Source organism: Nerophis lumbriciformis, linkage group LG17, assembly GCF_033978685.3.
Source record: "Nerophis lumbriciformis linkage group LG17, RoL_Nlum_v2.1, whole genome shotgun sequence".
Classification (NCBI taxonomy): Eukaryota; Metazoa; Chordata; class Actinopteri; order Syngnathiformes; family Syngnathidae; genus Nerophis; species Nerophis lumbriciformis.
Genome location: NC_084564.2, coordinates 26,162,171 through 26,187,870, shown reverse-complemented (window position 1 = coordinate 26,187,870; position 25,700 = coordinate 26,162,171). Strand labels below are relative to the sequence as shown.

The window sequence follows — 25,700 nt, the reverse complement described above, 5'->3', positions numbered from 1 at the left end:
GTTGTACTGAGACCACACCAGCTGACACACGCAACGCTGATAGACAAGTACACAATGAAAAATACGGAGCGCTCCCGAATAACTTTTTCATCTTTGGGTTTTGGGGAAAGTAGCAAGTCATGTCAAGTCATGTCAATTCAAAAGGCTCAAGTCCAAGTGAAGTCACAAGTCATTGATGTTAAAGTCTAAGTCGAGTTGCAAGTCTTTTTACATTTTGTCAAGTCGAGTCTAAAGTCATCAAATTCATGACTCGAGTCTGACTCGAGTCCAAGTCATGTGACTCGAGTCCACACCTCTGCGACCTACCGATCTCAGGGCGGACACTCTAACCCAGGGGTAGGAAACCTATGGCTCAAGAGCCAGATGTGGCTCTTTTGATGCCTGCATCTGGCTCTCAGATAACTCTTAGCTGACATTGCTTTACACGATAAGTAATGAATAATTCCGCTGGTAATCACAGTGTTAAAAATAACGTTCAAAATATAAAACATTCTCATGCATTTTAATCCATCCATCCGTTTTCTACCGCACCTGTTCAAGAAGTTGCATTAATAGTATTTTATTTATTATTGGTTAGCTTCAGAATAACAATGTTATTAAAAAGAATAAGAGACTTATTATACTCGAAAAATGTTGGTCTTACTTAAAAATGCACGCACCTAGTTGTATTCAGTGTTAAAAAATATTATATGGCTCTCACGGAAATACATTTTAAAATATTTGGCTTTCATGGCTCTCTCAGCCAAAAAGGTTCCCGACCCCTGCTCTAACCACTAGGCCACTGAGCAGGTATAGCTTGCAACTACTCCCTGGAGAGAGCTTCTCCGGTAGTAATTTTCTAGGTAGCTTGCCCATCACTGTCAAAAAGCAGTGCATACGCTGGCCCAACAACCAACAACTGACTTAATTATTATAATATACATTCATATATACAGCATCCACCAATAAGATGCATCTTATTATATCACAGTTAGATTCCCCCATCCACTTCTAACCAATAAACAAAACAAATAATACCAATATTCCCCATTGCCAATTGAGGAAATGTAATTCAATTAAATGTCCATCCTTACAGTAGTAATGTGTTCATTTAACCACATTATACATGTCTTCCACAACCATGCACAATATTGTGTTGCATTGAAGAGCTTCTCCAGTATGGAAAATCTTCTGACAGAAGCTGACTGTTGTTGCCCTGAATCACATATGAGCAGCAATAATGGTCGCCATGCTCCGTGGCCTCCTGTCTATCTCCAGGACCTCGAGCTAGGTTTTCATAAATTTACAGAGTCGACGGACAGGTATTACCATTCATTGCTCTCTCTCGCCCACTCAGGGAGCGACAGGGGTTGCATGCAGGGATGTCAATCAGGTGATAGCGTTGACACCTGCTATCACAGATGTTTCATTAAATTGTTACTCGGATGGCTTTGTGAAAGCGTATTATTGTCACTTATCGTCACATAATATCAGCCCTCTCTGCCTTCTCACTAAAAGCAGCATACTGTATGTTGCTTCCTCTGCCCTTATATGGTATTTCTTGCTTTGAGATCAATGTGTCTAATTGCTCATGTAATTGCTTAGAGTGTCCGCCCTGAGATCAGTAGGTTGTGAGTTCAAACCCCGGCCGATTCATACCAAAGACTATAAAAAAAAATGGGACCCATTACCTCCCTGCTTAGCACTCAGCATCAAGGGTTGGAATTGGGGGTTAAATCACCAAAAATGATTCCCGGGCGCAGCACCCCTCACATCCCGGGGGGTGAACAAGGGGATGGGTCGAATGCAGAGGACAAATTTCACCACACCTAGTGTGTGTGACAATCATTGGTACTTTTAACTTTAACTTTCATTGGATAAATGCTCAGCATTGTTCCGCTCATCGGACACTGAGTGGTTCTGGCAGTGCATGAAAAGTCAGCTTGGCCTCGGCTGGGCGTCTGCAAGTTGATTGAAGGATCCGTCTGTGAGGCTGAATCCCTTTTTGATTGACAACAAAAAGAGCAAATCCCCGATCTTGCAATGTAAACCACTGCCAGATAATTTTTCAAGTGTCATTCCTTTGTTCCTAGTTAATATGAATAATTTTACAATCCTCTAAGACAGGGATTCTCAAATTGTGGTACGTGTACCACTAGTGGTAAGCGGCCTCCATTTAGTAGTACGCCAAAGAATCACTTGATTAAAGTACAATGTTTTATTTTCCTATATTTAAACCCACTGTTCAAAACTGTGTGTAATGTTACAGTGGTCAAAAATATTAAATATTATTGTTAAAAAAAAAATGTATGCCCTGTTTTTAATGAATACTTAGGTCTAATGCGCTACTGTATTTTATTGTTGGTCATTATGGGGGTACTTGGAGAGCCAGGTTTTTTTGAGGTGGCACTTGGTGAAAAAAGTTTGAGAACTACTGCTCGAAGAGACATTTTCTTTGTAAAATCTAGCATCTTTATATGTGTTATATAATGATTATATATATATAGTTTTTGGAAACTGTAATCATGCTAAGAGAGTAGCTGGAAATGAGCTTCCCCTACTTGAAAGACCATCTGACGCCACTGCTTTAAATAGAATACTCACAGTCATTCACTGCTTGGCACAGAATCTCCAGTACTCCGCAGTAGTAGAGCAGCATCTGGCCAGGCGTTGACAGCTTCTCCAGAAGTTGAGGGATCAGCTTGGCCTTCTCCACTCCGTTGTCAAAGTCTTGTCTCGCGTTCATTTCCTGACTCTCCTTTCTCTCATCCAGCTCCACCTTGGTAAGATATTCTGTATTTGGAACAGAACCATATTGTCCTGAAACGCTGCATCCTTATGCAGAAAGATTACATTTGGTTCTAACTCGGAATCAAAACAATGTATTACAGCCACAACACTTGTATCTAAAATCAACGTCGCCCATTCAAATTAATTCAAATCAATGTAATCGGTGTTTGCCCTTCCACCATAAACAGAACGAATCTAACATGTCTTTAAAAAACAAAAACAAACCTCTAGATAAGAAATATTATATGAAAAACAATACAATGTAGTACAACTATAGTAGTTTTGTGTAGTAATGTAAAGTACAGAATGTACCTTCTTCTCCATATTTTCAATGATAAATGTCTGCTGTTAATATTATTTTACCATTCTTGGCTGTTGTTATCGACTCATGCTGCTTCATTATGGTGCAGTGCTACGCTCCCAGTGTTTTGCCAATTTACCAAACTTCACGCGCTGTCATGTTTTTGATCATTTCCTTCTTAAATTCAATAAATACAATCCAATTCTCCTTTGTAGCACTGTCCTTCACACTGTTTTTCTTCCCATGGTTTGAGAACAAAGGTAAGCAACTTGCACTGAGCCTAGTCTATAAAATCCGCTACACCTCCCTGATACCGAAGTACATGTCAAACTACTTCCTTAACGTAAATGACCGCCATAACCACAACACCAGGGGGAGCTCCACTAACCACGTTAAACCCAGATTCCGATCTAACAAAGGTCTTAACTCATTCTCTGTCTACGCCACATCAATGTGGAATGCGCTCCCAACAGGTATAAAAGAAAGGGCATCCCTATCCTCCTTCAAAACCGCAATAAAAGTACACCTCCAGGCAACTTCAACCCTAAACTAACACCCTCGCTGGATTGTTAATAATCAAATGTAAACAATCAAATATAGATACTTCTCTTATGTCTCTCTCTCTCTCTCTCTCTCTCTCTCTCTCTCTCTCTGCCCACTACTTGCTGTACATATCCTACCAAGTCAGACCTACACTGTTTCAATATCCATTTCTCTGTTCTCAATTGTTGATGACTGATGATAACAACCAAACCGACCCCCCCCCCCCCCCCAACCCCCCCTCCCCCCTTCACACCCCAGATTGTAAATAATGTAAATAATTCAATGAATGTGATGATCTTGTGTGAAGACTGTATTATGATGATAGTATATATCTGATAGTATATATCTGTATCATGAATCAATTTAAGTGGACCCCGACTTAAACAAGTTGAAAAACTTATTCGGGTGTTACCATTTAGTGGTCAATTGTACGGAATATGTACTTCACTGTGCAACCTACTAATAAAAGTCTCAATCAATCAATCAAGCCTTCTGATCTCTCTCTCTCTCTCTATGTCCACTACTTGCTGTACATATCCTACCAAGTCAGACCTACACTGTTTCAATATCCATTTCTCTGTTCTCAATTGTTGATGACTGATGATAACAACCAAACCTCCCCCCCCCCGCACCCCGAATTGTAAATAATGTAAATAATTAAATGTATACACCCTGATGATTATCTTGTGTGATGTCTGTATTATGATGATAGTATATATGATAGCATATATCTGTATCATGAATCAATTTAAGTGGACCCCGACTTAAACAAGTTGAAAAACTTATTCGGGTGTTACCATTTAGTGGTCAATTGTACGGAATATGTACTTCTCTGTGCAACCTACTAATAAAAGTCTCAATCAATCAATCAATCAAAGCTATAGGTTAATGCTAGCGATTAAGACCTGGTGTTTTAGGGCGGATCTTACGGGGTTCACTGTGACATCTGCTATGTCAACTAATGGTGGGGATGCTTGTAACTCACATTGTTGCTTGCAACGTAAATAGTCGAGAGACGGCTCTTATCTCAAAACACTCTTAAGTCGGGGCACTCTGAAGTTGAGGTACCACTGAAACATCTTGGTATTTTATGATTGCCCGGCCCTATTTTACAAAATGTCTTGCCTTTAAAAAGATCAGGGGCCGTATTTATCAAGCATCTTAGAGTGCCATTTTACACTTAAGTCCTGAGAATTTGCGAAATTTAGTCCAACTCTCAAACTTAAGAATAAAAGCTATTTATAAACTTTCTTAAGTCTAAGAATCACTCCTACTCTCCACGATATTTAAGAGACCTTCAGAGCTGTCCTAAGTGGTTAGGAGTTGCCAGCGGGGGATGCCACTGAGGCGAGAGAGGCGTGCACAAACGTTCAGGGAGCGGAAGCTCTTCTAACAACAGTGTTTCCTCCTCTCGCCAGTTTGGTTTTCTTTTCGATTCCATGTTGATTTCTGCATGTGGCTGCAGTGGGCTAGTATATATAGAGCCACCCACACCAGTTTCAAATTAGTTGCCTAATTAATGAATTGGAAAGAAAAGGAAACATTTATTTTTGATTCATTGCCAATATTGTTTGTTTGTTTTGTATTATTTTGTAGTTTATTGTCAAAATATACACTCCCATTGTCCACTTAAATATTTCTAAGATATTTCTTTATTCTTAGACAAGGGATTCCCTTCCGTAATTGGTCATTTCTATGGACACAGAAATTACGTCACCTAAAATTCCGTTTACGGCACATAGTAATGTCGTAATTCAGCTCTGAGTGTGACACTTAAGATTCAGTCCTACACTTCGCTGAAACTGTGAGTAAGACGCTTGATAACTAACTTTTAAGTGCAGCTTTCAGCGAATAATTTTTTTACTCATAAGTCAACTCTTAGCAGACTTCTTAGGAGTAATTCTAAGACGCTTGATAAATACAGCCCCAGTTTCACAAGCTCTGCTTTTCCTACTCCTTTTCGAACATGTTGAAAAGAGAAACTGGAAATTGTGATTTATCATGTTGTATGCTTGCTTAAAAAAAAAAAGAACTAAAACAAATAAAATAAACTCAAGTATTTGTTTATAACAATAAGTTTATGATTGTATATTATACATGTAACAAAAACAACAAAGTGATGGCTGGTTAAAAGAATATAGTTTTTTGTGATTTTCTGAGCCCTATTGTTGCTTTTTTACTACAATTCTGCTCATTCAAAGAGAATAATACTGTGTTTCCACTCCCATCAATCAGAGAGGTTCATCTAACAATATTTAGAATTGTAAATGTAGTAGGCAGTGGTGTATCTGAGCAACAACAACCCATCACATTTGGTGTAAATCAGAATAAAAATGTGAATAAAAAAAACATCCATCCATCCATTTTCTACCGCTTGTCCCTTTCGGGGTCGCAGGCGGTGCTGGAACCTATCTCAGCTGCATTCGGGCGGAAGGCGGGGTACACCCTGGACAAGTCGCCACCTCATCGCAGGGCCAATAAAAGAACCAATATTGATATTTGCCATAGCAGTTTGCTTGCATTGGTGACATTATGTGTGTCGATTAGTACTCGCTTCGTAATGCACTTTACCAACCCCTGCAGAACTGGATTGGAATAGTACATTCAAGGAACTTTGTCATACCAGCACATGAGACGTATGAGGTGGCACTGAATTTAGTACCTGAGATCCCAGGTTTTTTTTATCACAAAGCGATAAAGCTCTATAACTTCTGCTAATGTACCTTATGAATTGAGGGAATTTATTGATGTGTTACCTTTCGCCAGCTTCTCCATCCGTGGTTCAAGTAGGGACATCTTTTCAAAGCACGTTCTGCTCTGAAGAAAAAAAGAAAAAAAAGAAAGGTTGGTACTTAGTTCATAAGTCATTTCACACATGTCCTCTAATACTCCCATGAAAATCAATATGATTTTTCAATGTAGAGCCACACTCACTGAATTATTATCGCACGGTGTACCACCGTATCAAATCTTGTCATATTGCACACATGCACTGTGCAGAAAAATTTATCAGTTTTCGAAAACATGTACAAACCCCGTTTCCATATGAGTTGGGAAATTGTGTTAGATGTAAATATAAATGGAATACAATGATTTGAAAATCATTTTCAACCCATATTCAGTTGAATATGCTACAAAGACAACATATTTGATGTTCAAACTGAGAAACATTTTTTTTTTTGCAAATAATCATTAACTTTAGAATTTGATGCCAGCAACACGTGACAAAGAAGTTGGGAAAGGTGGCAATAAATACTGATAAAGTTGAGGAATGCTCATCAAACACTTATTTGGAACATCCCACAGGTGTGCAGGCTAATTGGGAACAGGTGGGTGCCATGATTGGCTATAAAAAACAGCTTCCCAAAAAATGCTCAGTCTTTCACAAGAAAGGATGGGGCGAGGTACACCCCTTTGTTTACAACTGCGTGAGCAAATAGTCAAACAGTTTAAGAACAACGTTTCTCAAAGTGCAATTGCAAGGAATTTAGGGATTTCAACATCTACGGTCCATAATATCATCAAAAGGTTCAGAGAATCTGGAGAAATCACTCCACGTAAGCGGCATGGCCGGAAACCAACATTAAAAGACCGTGACCTTCGATCCCTCAGGCGGCACTATATCAAAAACCAACATCAATCTTTAAAGGATATCACCACATGGGCTCAGGAACACTTCAGAAAACCACTGTCACTAAATACAGTTTGTCACGACATCTGTAAGTGCAAGTTAAAGCTCTACTATGCAAAGTGACAGCCATTTATCAACAACATCCAGAAACGCCGCCGGCTTCTCTGGATGTGTGGTGCATTATGAAGCGTAAAATACGACAGCGGAGACCCCGGACTGTTGAACGACTGAAGCTCTACATAAAACAAGAATGGGAAAGAATTCCACTTTCAAAGCTACAACAATTAGTTTCCTCAGTTCCCAATCGTTTATTGAGTGTTGTTAAAAGAAAAGGTGATGTAACACAGTAGTGAACATGCCCTTTCCCAACTACTTTGGCACATGTTGCAGCCATGAAATTCTAAGTTAATTATTATTATTTGCAAAAAAATAAATAAAGTTTATGTCTTTGAACATCAAATATCTTGTCTTTGTAGTGCATTCAATTGAATATGGGTTGAAAAGGATTTGCAAATCATTGTATTCCGATTATATTTACATCTAACACAATTTCCCAACTCATATGGAAACGGGGTTTGTACAATAGTGCGACTCATTCTTCACCTCTCACTTTCCCATAATATTTATTCAAGCAACCTCTTCGTTTGAAAATGCTGCTCCAGTTACAAGAGTCCCTTCATAAATATGTTATAGAAATATGGATCAACGCAATAATTGGGAGCCGCCCCCCAGCCCCATCTTTTACGAATGACGGAGAAGATCCAAGGAATTTTCACATGAAGGGAAAAAAAACTACTTTCATGTGGATGCAGCTTACTGGTAACTATGCATAGCTTTAAAATCGTATTAACTCGTTTCTGTATCACAGGCATGGAAGTATCATCATGAAAGTAGGTGTTAATTAGATGAGATGCCTATGGTGCTGTACCTGAATTAAGAAACAACATGATTCGATATAATGAGCGGTAATCATACTTACGTCATTATATTTCTTCAGTGCCAGATATGCTTTCCCCATGTGGAGGTAAGATTTTGTGCATTTCTCATTACACTGAGAAAGAAAAAGGAAAATAACCATCCTAGCAAGGGCACACATACTTTGCAAATTGCAATAGCAAATATTTAAAATATCCTTTTAGTGCATTACATTAGCAAAAATGACACAACCTTTGAGAAATAGTCGTGTGTATGTAGGGAGGAACTTGAGATTCTGTCAAACACATTTGGTATAAAGTACAGTTGATATTTTGAGCCCTCTCTCAGGTGTAACATGAGTGACCGCTAACCTCACAAAGTTCTTCTGGGTGAATTGACGAGTATCTTCAACTTCATTTGTTGTGTCCCTATACTTATTCCAAAGCCAGTATTTAGCCTGGTGTAAGAGAGCATGTGTTGGTGCTATAGTGTGTCTCCTAAGTGTTTCTGTATGAGTGCTTTGCTGCACAAACCCATCCCCGCGAGTCCTCCTACCTATTTCCTCAAAAGCTCACGGGATAACAAAAAAAAAGCCGCCTTGGATGGTGTTATGACAAATGACCCTGCAGATGGCAGAACCTAACATCCAGCTGAGCCTTACCTTCAGGGCCCATTCACAATCACTGATGGCCTCATGGTATTTTTGCAGCTTGATGTAAGCCTATGGACAGTGGTAGATGACAACATCAGACACGCTCAGCAAATCCAAAATACATTTAACATTCCCATATAATTAAACAACATGTTTTAGAAAGGTTAGGACATCATGTAGCATTTCTTCTAGTGTAATTTACACATATCATAATCAAGGCCAGCCCCTGGCATAAACAGTAGATGTAGTTGTTTAGGGCCGCATGATTATGGCAACCGGTCACTTCTGTACGTGATCATCCACATGGTTATTGTGCTTTCATAGACTGAATTGCCTCATGGATACAACGATACTTACTTTGTGCTAAACTTCCATTTAGTGGTAGTTTTTGGAAAAACGACATTACATGACAACGGCGTTACTAACGCCATTCGTTTCTCAAGTATCGAGTAACTAAATCAATTACTTTTACAAACCCCGTTTGCATATGAGTTGGGAAATTGTGTTAGATGTAAATATAAACAGAATACAATGATTTGCAAATCATTTTCAACCCATATTCAATTGAATGCACTACAAAGACAAGATATTTGATGTTCAAACTCATAAACTTTATTTATTTTTTTGCAAATAATAATTAACTTAGAATTTCATGGCTGCAACACGTGCCAAAGTAGTTGGGAAAGGGCATGTTCACCACTGTGTTACATGGCCTTTCCTTTTAACAACACTCAGTAAACGTTTGGGAACTGAGGAGACACATTTTTTAATCTTCTCAGGTGGAATTCTTTCCCATTCTTGCTTGTTGTATAGCTCAACAGTCCGGGGGTCTCCGTTGTGGTATTTTAGGCTTCATAATGCGCCACACATTTTCAATGGGAGACAGGTCTGGACTACAGGCAGGCCAGTCTAGTACCCGCACTCTTTTACTATGAAGCCACGTTGATGTAACACGTGCCTTGGCATTGTCTTGCTGAAATAAGCAGGGGCGTCCATGGTAACGTTGCTTGGATGGCAACATATGTTGCTCCAAAACCTGTATGTACCTTTCAGCATGAATGGCGCCTTCACAGATGTGTAAGTTACCCATGTCTTGGGCACTAATACACCCCCATACCATCACAGATGCTGGCTTTTCAACTTTGCGCCTATAACAATCCGGATGGTTCTTTTCCTCTTTGGTCTCGGAGGACACGACGTCCACTGTTTCCAAAAACAATTTGAAATGTGGACTCGTCAGACCATAGAACACTTTTCCCCTTTGTATCAGTCCATCTTAGATGAGCTCAGGCCCAGCGAAGCCGACGGTGTTTCTGGGTGTTGTTGATAAACGGTTTTCGCGTTGCATAGGAGAGTTTTAACTTGCACTTACAGATGTAGCGACGAACTATAGTTACGGACAGTGGGTTTCTGAAGTGTTCCTGAGCCCATGTGGTGATATCCTTTACACACTGATGTCGCTTGTTGATGCAGTACAGCCTGAGGGCTCGAAGGTCACGGGCTTAGCTGCTTACGTGCAGTGATTTCTCCAGATTCTCTGAACCCTTTGATGATATTACGGACCGTAGATGGTGAAATCCCTAAATTCCTTGCAATAGCTGGTTGAGAAAGATTTTTCTTAAACTGTTCAACAATTTGCTCACGCATTTGTTGACAAAGTGGTGGCCCTCACCCCATCCTTGTTTGTGAATGACATGGAATCTACGTTTATACCCAATCATGGCACCCACCTGTTCCCAATTTGCCTGTTCACCTGTGGGATGTTCCAAATAAGTGTTTGAAGAGCCTTCCTCAACTTTATCAGTATTTATTGCCACCTTTCCCAACTTCTTTGTCACGTGTTGCTGGCATCAAATTCTAAAGTTAATGATTATTTGAAAAAAAAAAAAAGTTTATCAGTTTGAACATCAAATATGTTGTCTTTGTAGCATATTCAACTGAATATGGGTTGAAAAGGATTTGCAAATCATTGTATTCCGTTTATATTTACATCTAACACAATTTCCCAACTCATATGGAAACGGGGTTTGTATGTAAGTTACAACACTGTAACCGATACGTTTGATGCAACATGGCACGCTGCTGCTTTAGAATCCCAACAAGTTGACTTCAGGAAGTAGCTCTTTACTAGTGCAAGCGGAAAATATCGCACTCACACACACAAACGTGTGCATGCTACTCCTACTATGGGGAAATAATATGAGCATTCAATAAAGTAAAAAATCATTAACAATAATAATCTTACAATACCATTTGTGGACAAGGAGAGACACGGTAATTGATGCACGTTCAATCACTTGATTAACTTTTCAGTGAAAACCTTCTACAGTTGCTGCAGTCAACAATTTCCTTCCAGTCCGCAGACCATCAATACTACGGTAAGCTAAAACAGCCAATGAGCGCACCCTCGGTGATGCCACGACTCGCTTGGCAACAGACATCGCCTTTAAAAGGCACACACTCACGCACTCTTCTCTCATGAAACATCTTTTAACTGCATACACCATAAACTGTATATGAAAGTTAAAAAAAACTAGACTTAGACTTCCTTTTTATTGTCATTCAAATTTGAACTTTACAGCACAGATAAGAACGGAATTTCGTTACATAAGCTCATGGTAGTGCAGGATAAAAAAAACAGCAATAAGGTGCATATATAAATAAATAAATATATATAAATGATATATAAATATAAATAAATAAATAGATTACTGTACAGATAAATATATTGTACTTTTTCGCATGCGTCCACGTTTATGGATGTATGTTATATTGTCTTTTTTATTCCAGCGAGTTAATCCATTTTGGGGGGAGTTGAGGGGATAATTTACTTATGATGCTTTCAAGAGTCAGTAAGTCAGAGTAATTTTGTTCTTTTTGAACAAAAGACAGCTACCATGACCACCCCCGAACTGTGAAACATCACTGTAGACACTTTTCACCTTTGATCACTAAAGACACTTTAACTGCTGCTGTGACCAAATGTCACCTCCATATTTATACTGTTGACTGTCAATCAGAATGTGAAATAATGTTATGTTACTTACTGTGCCTTGTATATACATTTTTATTTTTTTATTTTTAGCTAAGTACCATGTGTCTTGTTGAAGGGTGGACTAGCAAAGTAAGATTTTCATTTACGGCAAGCTGTCTGTTTAACTGTGCATATGACAATAAACAATCTTGAATCTTGAATCTTGAATGCATTAATTACTTAGTCTAGTAAGTAATTAAATCTATCAAATAATAATTACGTTAGTAATTCAATTACTTTATGCCACCAGTAATTGTCCATTCATCCATTTTCTACCACTTGTCCCTTTTTTGGGGTCGCGGGGGGTGCTGGAGCCTATCTCAGATGCATTCGGGCGGAAGGCGGGGTACACCCTGGACAAGTCGCCATCTCTTCACAGGGCCAACACAGATAGACAGACAACATTCACACTCACATTCACACACTAGGGCCAATTTAGTGTTGCCAATCAACCTATCCCCAGGTGCATGTTTTTGGAGGTGGGAGGAAGCCGGAGTACTCGGAGGGAACCCACACAGTCACAGGGAGAACATGCAAACTCCACACAGAAAGATCCCGAGCCCGGGATTGAGCTCAGGACCTTCGTATTGTGAGGCACATGCACTAACCCCTGTTTCACCGTGCTGCCCACCAGTAATTGTAATAAATTAAATTTTTAAAGTAATGTTCCTAACAGAGTCAACATGTCCATTGTAACAGTTTTAGTTTTGTTTAGCAGCATCACGGCCAAGTCGATTCAAGCCCTTAGAGATAATTGCTAATTTAGCATCACTTTGAACGCCGTCATCATTACAGATTTACAACCGTATTTTTAACATGACTGTACTATTTTAGTTTATATTGTAAACGAACATGTCCCCCAAAGATACAGTGTCTGAAGAACAATTTTTTTCTTAGTTTTTGCCCACTTATTGTGTTTTGTTCACTTTTTCAATGAATGACAAAGCAGCATAGCAGTTTTGAATTGGCTTCAGTGTGGAAGGAGATATAGAAAACTTGTCTTTTCCCCGTGGACTTCAATCAATCTATGTTTTTACCTTTTCATATGAACTTTGGATGTTATCTGGAATATAAACACATGACTATTAAACATATTAGATTGAACTGAATTGTAGTTGTCTTTTTTTTTGATCGTACATGATTATTTGTATTAAAAACAAATCTTTACATCATTTGTAAAATATTAATAACACATATTTTCCTAATATTATAAACCGCATTTTGTTGGTTGTGTCTTCAAAGCACACTCAGGCTTCCATAGCCAAATCTACTTCTGGTTGCCAATTGCAATACAGTAAACCCTTGTTTATCGCGGTTAATTCGTTCCAGGCCTGGCCGTGGTAAATAAATTTCCGCAAAGTAGGAATTACTAATTATAAATGGAATATATTTATAGTTAGAGCATAAAAACCTGTTTACCATGTACTTTTTACTGTTTACTAAAGGGGAACTATTTGTGACACTCAGGTGGCATGACGCCGATTACTGGCGTGTTCCCAAGATGCAGAAGACCGAGGAAGCAATGTGCAGGTAAATAACTATCTAATGTAATGACAAAGACAAACAAAAGTACCACTTAGAAGGGCACCGAAGCATAGGGAAACGAAAACTAAAACTGACAGGTTGCAAAACCACAAAACTGAATACTGGAACACAGCAACAACTCACGGCAGAAGGCAAGAGCGTCCACATGTATGACTATTCATTCTAAACAAAGAATGGTAGCTCAGACTCAACTTAAATAGACGTAATTGCTAAAAGAAAACAGATGCATGGATCAGTGCTCAGAGAAAGATGTGAATCAGTTACGAAAAAACACCAACACAACAGGAAGTGCTACCAAAATAAGAGCGCAGGACAGGAACTAACACTAAACTCAGGAGAACACTAACAAATGCAACATAAGGCACAGCCTGGTGTAGCCAGCTGTGACACTATTGTGCAAAACAAATTATTTCTTACCTAATGGTACCTGTTTTTGTGTATATGGGATCTGCATAAGTCCCGTAATTATGAAAGCAAATCATGGAGGCATGGCGGATATATGTATAAAACAATCTTGCCTTCTTTCATATACTGAACAAAAACATAAATGCAACACTTTTGTTTTTGCTCCCATTTTTCATGAGTAGAACTCAAATATCTAAAACTTTTACGATCTACACAAAATACCTATTTCTCTCCAATATTGTTCACAAATCTGTCTGAATCTGTGTTAGTGAACATGTCTTCTTTGCCAAGATAATCCATCCCACCTCACAGGTGTGGCATTCCAAGATGCTGATTAAACAGCATGATTATTGCATAGGTGGGCCTAAGGCTGCCCACAATAAAAGACCATCCTGAAATGCTCAATGGATGACATGTCCGGTGAGTATGTTGGCCATGCAAGAACTGGGATGTTTTCAGCTTCCAGGAATTGTGTACAGATCCTTGCAACATTGGGCCGTGCATTGTCATGCTGCAGCAACAAGAGGTGATGGTCTCGGGTGATTACCACAACAATGGGCCTCAGCATTTTGTCACGGTATCTCTGTGCATTCAAAATGCCATCAATAAAATGAACTTGCATTTGTGGTCCATAACATACGCCTGCCCATACCATAACCCCACCCCCACCATGGGCCACTCAATTCACAACACTGACATCAGCAAACCGCTCTCCCACAAGCTGTTTGCCATCTGCCCTGAACACTGAAAACCGGTATTCATCCGTGAAGAGAAGGCCTCTCCAACTGCAGTTAAGTGAGACGGTTTCTCAGAGTTTGTGCAAAAATTATTTGGTTATGCAAACCAAATGTTTCAGCAACTATCCGGGTGGCTAGTCTCAGACGATTATCGACGTGCCCTTACTGGATGTGGAGGTCCGGTTGGATGTACTGCCAAATTCTCTGAAACACCTTTAGAGACAGCTTATGGTAGAGAAATGGTGGACATTTCTGCGGTCACCATGCCAACTGCATGCTCTCTCAAAACGTGCAACATCTGTGGCATTGTGCTGTGTGATAAAACTGCACATTTGAGAGTGGCCTTTTATTGTGGGCAGCCTAAGGCACATCTGTGCAATAATCATGCTGTTTAATCAGCATCTTGAAATGCCACACCTGTGAGATGGGATGGATTATCTTGGTAAGGAAGAAATGCTCACTAAGACAGATTTAGACAGATTTAGACAGATTTGTGAACAATATTTGAGGAATAGGTCATTTGTGTATATAGTATAAGTTTTAGATCTTTGAGTTCAACTCATGAAAAATGTGAGCAAAAACAAAAGTGTTGCGTTTATATTTCTCATGAAAAATGGGAGCAAAAACAAAAATGTTGTGTTTATATTTCTGTTCTGTTTAATTTCTTTCAAACAAGCCGTTTGGAATTTGCCCGACTTGTGACGTTTTTCCAATTAGTGACGTCATCTCCACGTGGTGAAGTTGTACCCAAACAGCTTTGCGCAAGTCCGCCGTTGTATTTCGAAGTACTCAATAAGCTCCTTATTTTTCTGTATCCTCTTTTTGTGGGGCAGAATGGCTCATACATGCACATGCATCCTTCGCTGTTGCCATTACTAATACAAAGTAGCGTACCGGTATAGTTCGAACTCGATATGGAAGCGCTAAACATTACGCCATGGAAGACAGGAAGACGAAGCAGTCGAAGTGGAGTCACGTAAATAAGCACAAAACAGCAATGGCAATCTCAAAAAAACAGAAGAAGCCTAGAACTTAAGTCCTGGAGAAGTTTCTTCATTCTTCTATAAGCGCAAAAATTATGACCAAAGTGGTGAAGCTGTATTTTCATTTGCAGTTTAATTTTATTGACAATTTAGTTAAGAAACATATTCACTATCAATTTAGTGTATTTATTTTAGCACAAGATAATTGTATGTATGTATTTGTGCTTCGTTATTTATTAGTCCCTTCTAATGCAGTATATTTACCGTATTTTCCGCACTATAAGGCGCACCGGATTATTAGCCGCACCTTCTATGAATTACATATTTCATAATTTTGTCCACCAATAAGCCGCCCCGGACTATAAGCCGCGCCTACGCTGCGCTAAAGTGAATGTCAAAAAAACGCTGCGCTAAAGTGAATGTCAAAAAAACAGTCAGATAGTTCAGTCAAATTTTAATAATATATTGAAAACCAGCGTTCTAACAACTCTGTCCCAAAATGTACGCAAATGTGCAATCACAAACATAGTAAAATTCAAAATGGTGTAGAGCAATAAATAGCAACATAATGTTGCTCGAACGTTAATGTCACAACACACAAAATAAACATAGCGCTCACCTTCTGAAGTTATTCTTCATTCGTAAATCCTTCGAATTCTTCGTCTTCGGTGTCCGAATTGAAAAGTTGCGCAAGCGTGGGATCCAAAAATGGCCGGCTCCGCCTCGTCGAAGTCATCGGATTCAGTGTCGCTGTTGTTGTGCAGCAGTTCTGTGAATCCTGCCTTCCGGAAAGCTCGGACCACAGTTGTGACCGAAACTATCTGCCCAGGCATTTACGATCCACTGGCAGATGTTGGCGTATGTCGACCGGCGCTATCTGCCCGTCTTAGTGAAGGTGTGTTCGCCTTCGGAGCTGTGTGAAAAAAGCCACCCGGCCTCTTCGCGTAAACTTCCCTTAACCACTCGCTCATCTTTTCTTCATCCATCCATCCCTTCGAGTTAGCTTTTATGATGACGCCGGCTGGAAAGGTCTCTTTTGGCAAGGTCTTCCTTTTGAATATCATCATGGGTGGAAGTTAGCATGGCAAGCTAGAACCACAGTGAAGGATGACTTCTCATTCCCTGTGGTGCGAATATTCACCGTACGTGCTCCCGTTCCACAGTGCGGTTCACAGGAATATCAGCTGTGAAATACGGTAGTAATCCGTGTGCGGATGGAGAGATTGCGTCTTTTTATGAACCGGATCGCTTAGTAGGAGCCATTTTGTGGTCTTTACAGATGTAAACAGGAAATGAAACGTACGGTGATATCCGCGCGTTTTTTCTTCTTCTTCCGGGGGCGGGTGAAGCGCTTCCTGTTCTATGGGGGCGGGTGCTTTCCTTGGCGGTTGCTTGCGTAGAAGAAGAAGCGCTTCCTGTTCTACCGGGAAAAAAGATGGCGGCTGTTTACCGAAGTTGCGAGACCGAAACTTTATGAAAATGAATCGTAATAAAGCGCACCGGGTTATAAGGCGCACTGTCAGCTTTTGAGAAAAATTGTGGTTTTTAGGTGCGCCTTATAGTGCGGAAAATACGGGTAGATAGTAATAATTTTTCTAATCAGCCTGACCTAAGCCTGAGGTTTATGTGTTAAACAAATAATCTTTGTAATTAACACATTGCTTCATATCATTTGACAAAATTGTAAACAATAAGTAGGTTACATATAATTATTGAATACGATTAAAATCAAGAGTAAGATTTATTAATTCAGTGTTAATAGATTGGGCCCTAGGTCCATCTGTAGTGGATAAGTTGGGCCCCAAGGTCAAATAAGTAAAGAACTACTGGTGTAAACCACAAGGGCATGTTTTAAATGTAGCATAAAACATAATATGACTCCTTTATCATAAAAAACCCCATCTAAACATGAAATAACACACCCATAGTCACGTTAACAAGCTGCAAACTTTGAAGTACGATGTGGTGAGGGACGACAATACTCACTAGAACCCTGGCATGTTACACAAGTAATATTTAAGACCAAAATGGGGCCACAATCCTGTTTAGGGCAACAAAAAGCATAAGGCCCTGACAATGACAACATTGGGTAGACATGCACTAACTAAATCGGTCCAATTAAAACTTTCTACGGTACTTGTTTAATGTGTGAATATACACAGTATCTCTATTTCTCCTTTGGAAATAATAATATATTTGACATTTAATACAAAATGGCAAAAGCAGATGTAACCCGCCTGATATAGTCCCTGCATCCTGCCTGAGGCCCTAACCTGTGTCTGCCGAATAGGAGTGCGAGAGCGCTGTTCTGCATCGAGCTAAAACCCCGGGCTGTCAACTCAATGTCCAGCACAAACTCTAAAGGTGTCAGAGAGTGAGGTTTTCCAACTTGCACGGCCCTAGGTTTTGTGTGGCCCTGAACAAGATTTTGCTTGTGTCCTTGCTTTAGTCTTTAATATTATGTCTTATTACTATTAGAGTCGTAAAAAGGTTTTTGACTTTTTAAAGATGTGATTAATTCATCTAGATGATGTGATTGTAAACCAGTTCCATCTTGCATGCACTCACTCCCATCGATCGATCATTGCATCCCCGGCCCAGTATCTATCGTGATAAAGCGGAAGCACAGCAGATGGCGCACGCCGTGATCAGAAAGCTCACAATATTTACGTGCATCAAGCATTTGAACAAGTGGCGTCATTAGGCCTTTTTAGGGGGACAAATGCTCCTTAAAATATTTTCATACTTTACGCCCCTAAATTATTTGGTTTATATTTTTTCCATATGTAGTGCCGACAAATGTAATAAAGTAGCCATAATGTGAGTTTCAATCATAATAAAACCTGTCATTCTGCACTTAAATGTGATTATAAAGCTGTCAAGTTCATAGTATAAAGTACAGATTTGATGTTTCATGTAGGATTATCATTAGTGGATAATAATATTTATAATAATACCACAATATTATAATGTCATGTCTTGGTGATCATGTTTAGTTTGGCTATGTTCTGTTTGGTTTTTGCACTCTGTCAGTTTCTGTTTTTTCACTCCCTGTTTTGTTTCCATGAATACCGATCAGTTCACCTGTCCTCACGACTCACGCACCTGATTAATTTGAACTCACGCACCTGTTTTCAATCACCACATGACTATTTAAGCCTGTCATTTTCTGTTGGTCGGCCTGGCGACATCACATTCATGCTCTGCACTCTTGACACGCCGCTTACTCTGTCCAGGTCATAGTTCATGCTGCTCTTTTCTTGCCACGTAAGTTTTTTGTTTATTCAAGCCACTGTTTTGTACCTCTGCTGTGAGCGCCTTTTGTTTGTTCCTTTTGTTCCATAGTTCTGCCTTTGTGCTAGTTTTGTTTTATTAGCCAAGTTTGTTCCCCGCCTTGTGCGCACCTTTTGTTTATAATTTTTATAATATATTATTAAATCATGTATTTAACTTCTCGCCATGTCCCGTCCAATTCTTTTGCACCATGGGAAAACAAACCACGCCATAGTCTAAGTCCTGACATATAATTATAATTTTTTGTGCATCTACTGGGGGTTAAGCATCATCTGTCTTTTTTTTTAGCTTTAATCAAGGTTCCTTGAACGCACCACAATTATGCGCTATGTGACGCAAAAGTGAAACTTAAACATAACTTTGTCCAATGCTACCACAAATAGATGTATCATATTTTTACCTATCTTCTTTCTATCACCTCATCCTGATTACCAAATGTTAGTGCTGCACGTGACTGAATAAATGTGAGCATTGATGACATTTGACGTCTGTGTTGATTGACGTCTGTGTTAAGTGAATCGTTACAGTAAGGGCCTGATGTTGCTCTATTGTTGTTGTTGTTATTGTTGTGTTTGCTGTTGTTGTTTTTGTCTCTCTGTCTTATCACCATCTTGTCCCCACAATGTCCCTCTCTCTCTTTCTTTTTTTCTCTTTCTACCCCCTCCTGCTCTGGCCCGGCTGCACCAAATGATAACATAAATACATTTAATAAAGTCAAATACAAATAAGGCAGCAAGAGACGTATCCTACACTTTACTTTTGTAAAGTAAATCTGAACAGCCGATATGGGCATCTACATCAACTATATGATTTGCCTGAGAAGCCGGACAGGACAAAAAAACAAAAAAAAACAAAAAAAAGGGCCGGATTTACTAATGTTTACGTGTATTAAAACATGTGCAAACTTGATAGCACACGCAAATCGGATCTACTAAACATGTGTAAAGTGAATTGTGTCTGTTTAGTGAGCAGAATAAGGCGTGCAATCCATTTCGTGTCTCTGTCTTCATTAACATGCAAAATAATTGCTGATGATCAAAACGGCCACAACACTGGGAGAAGATGCAAAAATCATTGTGTGGAGGACGGCGTGGTCTGCGGGCCTGCCACATAACGGGGTGTGGAAGGACCGGCCTCGAAGCACAGCTGGCAGGTGATTGGATTACCCAGCTGGGGCAGATCATCCAATCACCTGCCATGCTTATTAGCAGCAGCTGGGCCGAGACACGGGTGTTGGAGGTTGGAGCGAGAGAGAGACAAGCTGGAGAACAGAGCGAGACACACCCTAGAGAGCAAAGCAGAGACACGCGGGACTGAAAAAGTCCTAACTATATATTGCTGAAAAGCAAACCATACTGGTGTATAAAAATAAAAGACTTGATCCAACCTGAATACCGGGCTCTCGTGCCAGTGTGCGGTGGTCAGGAGAACCCACTAGAGGGCAACCTCTACTAGAGATGTCCGATGATAGCGGCCTGCCGCTATTATCGGCCGATAAATGCGTTAAAATGTAATATCGGAAATTATCGGTATCCTTTTTTTTATTATCGGTATCGTTTTTTTTTTGGTTTTTTTAATTAAATCAACATAAAAAACACAAGATACACTTACAATTAGTGCACCAACCCAAAAAACCTCCATTCACACTCATTCACACAAAAGGGTTGTTTCTTTCTGTTATTAATATTCTGGTTCCTACATTATATATCAATATATATCAATACAGTCTGCAAGGGATACAGTCCGTAAGCACACATGATTGTCCACTAATAGTACTAACCTTTAACAGTTAATTTTACTCATTTTAATTAATTACTAGTTTCTATGTAACTGTTTTTATATTGTTTTACTTTCTTTTTTATTCAAGAAAATGTTTTTAATGTATTCATCTTATTTTATTTTATTAATTTTTTTTAAAAGTACCTTATCTTCACCATACCTGGTTGTCCAAATTAGGCATAATAATGTAGTTAATTCCACGACTGTATATATCGGTTGATATCGGTATCGGTAATTAAAGAGTTGGACAATATCGGAATATCGGATATCGGCAAAAAGCCATTATCGGACATTCCTAACCTCTACACATTGTTTAGCACGCGCAATGTAATTAATCAACATTCATCACAGTTTTGCAAGCACTGTTTTGCTTTTTATTTAGCACGTGTCAGAAGGATGCGCAAACTAACAGTTTTACACACGGCTGCAGGATCAGTACAGGCGCTTCACAGACAGACGATGGACAGAGAATCCTTCGTCCTATGTGTGGGTGTCCAGAAATAAAATACATTTTAGACAAATAGTTTACTGAGCAATTTCGTTGTATAAGGTTATTGCTGCTGGATGACATAAGAGGCTGATTAAAATTCATTCAATTCACATTTTTTTTCTATATAGGAAATATATTACTATACTATATCTCCAACATGAAAAGATATATTTCATTGTGCATTTTCCCGCGTTTGAGTCATTCCACAGCCTCGCACACAGAATTAAGTGTCAGTGTGCATATTAATTTAAGTTAAGTAATGTTACTGCTGTCTGGATTGCGATTCATAAAAGGTGTCACCGAATATATATGTGTGCTGCTGTTTCAACACATTGCACACAGGTAGGAGCATGATAACATGAATGTGCAGAAAATGTGTAGTTTTGTACAAAAAGCATAAATACGGGAAAATTTGCTTCCCCATGAAGTTGTTTTTGTACATAACATGCATAAAAATATAACTCTAATTTGAGTTTTAATAACGTATAAAAATCGTTTCGACACTAAAAAAAATGTGGAAACATTTTTTAAAGGGGTCCGAGAAAAATGTTGCTTAGGGCTCCAATTTAGCTTGCTCGGTGATACTCCATATAGTAGCAAGAGAGACATCCTGCAATCTTGTAGGCTTAAGGTCAAACATTTCAAAATATATATTTACTTGCGCCCTGTTGGTATACAACTGCTGCATGTCGCGTAGCTCGGCCAAGCCTTCACTGTAATAATTCACAGCAGTCTCATACGCTCCTTGGGCATAGGCATGATTCCCTTTGTCCTTTAACGCTGCGGGGACAAAAAACATAAAACATTCAACAGGAAATACAGCCTGCCCAGCAGAAGTTATGCCAACCTGTTCACCTCCAACAGAGGAACAATAACATACCAGTGGCCTTTTTCTCTTGAGCGATTCTCCTCTTCTTCCTGTCTTGCACATCTCTCTCAATAAGCTTCATGAAATTCTCTGGCCACGAGGAGAAAAACAATTATGTTGGCATTTATCTCTGTGATGTAGTGGCATAAACAGTTAAAAAAAAATCGATAAAATCGTAAGTGCTCACATCCGTCACGGCTCACAAGGATGTACGAGAGAATGCAATGTACTAGTAAATATTAGACATTCAGCAGAAATATGTTTCACTTCTACACAAGGGACATACTGTATATTGGGCCTTACCTGCACTTTCTGTCTGTGAATTCTGCAAAACATGAAAACAAATTTTACCAGAGGACATCTGACCTTGGCAATACATATACATTATATTAAGGCTGTCAAACGATAGTAATGATTGCAGATGAATAAAAATTTCTGTCATTAATAAATGTACCCTACAAAGATAATGTTCAGGTTTTTATTACCATGACTGGACAATTAGTTTGCTTGAAATGTTCTTTAAACATGATTTTTTAAACAGCTTAACAGGAAAAAGGGGCACCATAAAAAAAATACTTGCAGTGTGTTGGTGTTTTGCAAGATTTTGTATTTTGTAGAAATACAAAATTTGTATTTCTGCTGTAGGAGCACTGGCATTCAGAGAAGAGGAGCTACACTTCCATGTTTAGATACAAGTTTCACGCATTAATAACACAAAATGTGGATTGTTACAATCGTGCTCTGATTGTCAAAGATGTTTGGTATTGTAACATGTGATATTTCTACCTGAATAAATGCTTCTGATAGTCTGTACAGCAGTGTTTTTCAACCTTTTTTGAGCCAGGGCACACTTTTTGCGTGGAAAAAAATCCGGAGGCACACCACCAGCAGAAATCATTAAAAAATGAAACTCAGTTGACAATAAAAAGTAGTTGTCGCAATTGTTGGATGGGAATTTAAACTATAACCAAGCATGCATCGAAATAGCTCTTGTCTCAAAGTAGGTGTACTGTCACCACCTGTCACATCACGCCCTGACTTATTTGGAGTTTTTTGCTGTTTTCCTGTGTGTAGTGTTTTAGTTCTTGTCTTGCGCTCCTATTTTGGTGGCTTTTTCTCTTTTTTTGGTATTTTCCTGTAGCAGTTTCATGTCTTCCTTTGAGCGATATTTCCCGCATCTACTTTGTGTTACTAATCAAGAATATTTCAGTTGTTTTTATCCTTCTTTGTGGGGACATTGTTGATTGTCATGTCATGTTTGGATGTACATTGTGGACGCCGTCTTTGCTCCACAGTAAGTCTTTGCTGTCGTCCAGCATTCTGTTTTTGTTTACTTAGTAGCCAGTTCAGTTTTAGTTTTGTTCTGCATAGTCATCCCTAAGCTTCAATGCCTTTTCTTAGGGGCACTCACCTTTGGTTTATTTTTGGTTTAAGCATTAGACACCTTTTTACCTGAACATTGCCTCCCGCTGTTTCCGACATCTACAAAGCAATTAGCTACCGGCTGCCACCTACTGATATGGAAGAGTATTACACGGTTACTCTGCCGATCTCTAGACAGCACGACACTCAACAACAACACATCATTTGCAGACTATAATTACTGGTTTGCAAAAAAATATTTTTAACCCATCTATCCATCCATTTTCTACCGCTTATTTCCTTCGGGGTCGCAGGGGGCGCTGGTGCCTATCTCAGCTACAATCCAAATAGGTGAAATTAGATAATCTCTCACGGCACACCAGACTCTATCTCACGGCACACTAGTGGGCCGCGGCACAGTAGTTGAAAAACACTGCTGTACAGTACATGTTGTACAAGTTAAGGGTATTCATATCCCTGCGTGACAAATTTTAACCTTAATATAAACTTTATTTCAATCTGCCAAAAACATTTATTAATGTAGAAATATCACAGATTACATTACACAACATCTTTTGACAAAGCCTGACTGTAAGGCGATTTTTTATTTTGTTATGTAGTTAGACCAGATGTGACGGCATAGCGCTAATATTGTGAAGCCGAAAGTATGTGATTGGTACGAAAAGAGGTGTCTTGACATGTTTTGATAATAGTCTCCAATTAAAAAGTCTACCGTCTTCTTTTCTGCTGAGATTTTATTCCATTTCACTAAAGCAGTAAGAGTAAGAATGTGCATTTTATGTTGTTAATGCACTCAAGTGAAATGTAAACACGAACGTGACGCTTCTCCTCTTTGCAAATCGGCAAAGCGCCCCAGCAGGCATTCGATCCATTGATGTCGTCTCACAGAGATCGAAGATAAAAAGTGGTCTTGTCTTGTCAGGGAAAACGACTTGCCATGGCTTTGGATCGGAAATTTCCTTAATGTACTTTCTTGTGCATTTCTACTCACTATTTTCGAGCTTGTGGCTGTACATTTCCCCACAATACAGAATGGGCCGAGGGTCAAAAAAGGAGTCAGTAAGCATGTGCTTTAATTGCGCGTAAAAAGAAATAGCGCTGTTATAGGAACGTATAGTTAATGCGTTATTATTGCGTTAACTTGGCAACCCTAAAATATTTTAAAAATACATTTTGTGCGGAATAAACTCAACTTTTGAGTGTGTGTTTGTGTCTGGCCATGTATTTACCAGTGGTGCCTTCGGACGTGCGTCAATGTTAATTGTGGTCTTGTTGACTTTTGTCCTGCAGGATCCATTCACTGCTGCAATGTGGCAATCCGCTTCCTCGATGGCTCTCTGCTGCACTCTAACATCAGATGAGTTTAGATCCTTCACAAGATTGCCTGAAATAAAAAGAAAAATCCAGCTGTTTTAAAGTCATTGTTTTACTGTGCAATGTGTTTTTTTTCTACTCCCCACTTGTCAGTCCCACACACTGTTCTATACATTCAAATACAGTATACAGTTAGTAAATAAATCATATTAATCCCATGAGGGAAAATAGGGAATTTCAGTGTTATTGTCACTCTTCAGACATTATTTTAGTGTACACTCTATAATTAACAAATTAGCAATCTTTAACTAACAGTCCCAGTCAGACATTAGGGAGCTAGCTGTAGGCTAACTTAAAGTGTAAGCAAATCTAGTCTAAATCTATGTGTTATTCTTTTTGACTGCCAAAAGAGCTTTTAACTGACTACTAATCGTGGTTAATCAATACTTACTTATATCGTCGACATTCTTGAGAAAAACTTCCAAGTCTTCAATTGAGTCCATGTTGTTTGGTTGCACTTTCTTCTTAAACAAGACGGCCAGAGATGTTTTCGCGTTATTTAAACGTGAGGGGTTCCCTCGAAAGCAAACCTTATAGATGTATAAAATGGGTAAAATTATAAAATATCTTCTTATATGTCGACAGTGTCTAAAAGTGACTATTGAATTGTGAAGTGTTGGCAGGCAGCGTTGCGGTGACGTCAGGTCCACACTGAGAGTTACCATGGCTACGCGATGCCTTCAAAGATAATTGTAAATTCCACAATCCGACATGAATCCGGACATTAATGACCATATTAGCTTAAGATCTAAACTTTTTATGTCATACTAGATAAATGATCCTGGTATTTACATTTGTTTGGACTAGTTGCCTTTTTAATTGGGAACTATCCAAATACACGTCATGGTGACTTTAACATTGAGACGGAGTTGCAAATTTAGGATTTTCTCTCTCCGAAACAGTCACACTTGGCCCTCAAGGGTAGGTGGCCTTGTTTGTGTCTGTACCAACACATTAACAGCAAAAAAATAATAATATTAATCACAAATCTTTTATA

The 25,700-nt window shown here is 39.1% G+C and overlaps 1 protein-coding gene across 1 annotated transcript in view; it reads right to left on the bottom strand.

Moving 5' to 3' along the window:
• Positions 1–25,345, bottom strand: part of ttc12 (tetratricopeptide repeat domain 12) — a 106,568-nt gene extending 81,223 nt beyond the window's left edge. The window contains exons 1-9 of the mRNA XM_061972979.1: positions 25,095–25,345; positions 24,559–24,713; positions 22,250–22,271; positions 21,959–22,036; positions 21,737–21,858; positions 8,821–8,880; positions 8,224–8,295; positions 6,370–6,430; positions 2,584–2,772 (exon numbers count right to left, since the gene is read on the bottom strand). Coding sequence (XP_061828963.1) covers positions 2,584–2,772; positions 6,370–6,430; positions 8,224–8,295; positions 8,821–8,880; positions 21,737–21,858; positions 21,959–22,036; positions 22,250–22,271; positions 24,559–24,713; positions 25,095–25,146 — 811 coding nt within the window. The 5' untranslated portion in view covers positions 25,147–25,345. The remainder of the gene's footprint in view (positions 1–2,583; positions 2,773–6,369; positions 6,431–8,223; positions 8,296–8,820; positions 8,881–21,736; positions 21,859–21,958; positions 22,037–22,249; positions 22,272–24,558; positions 24,714–25,094) is intronic.
• Positions 25,346–25,700: the final 355 nt, after the last annotated feature.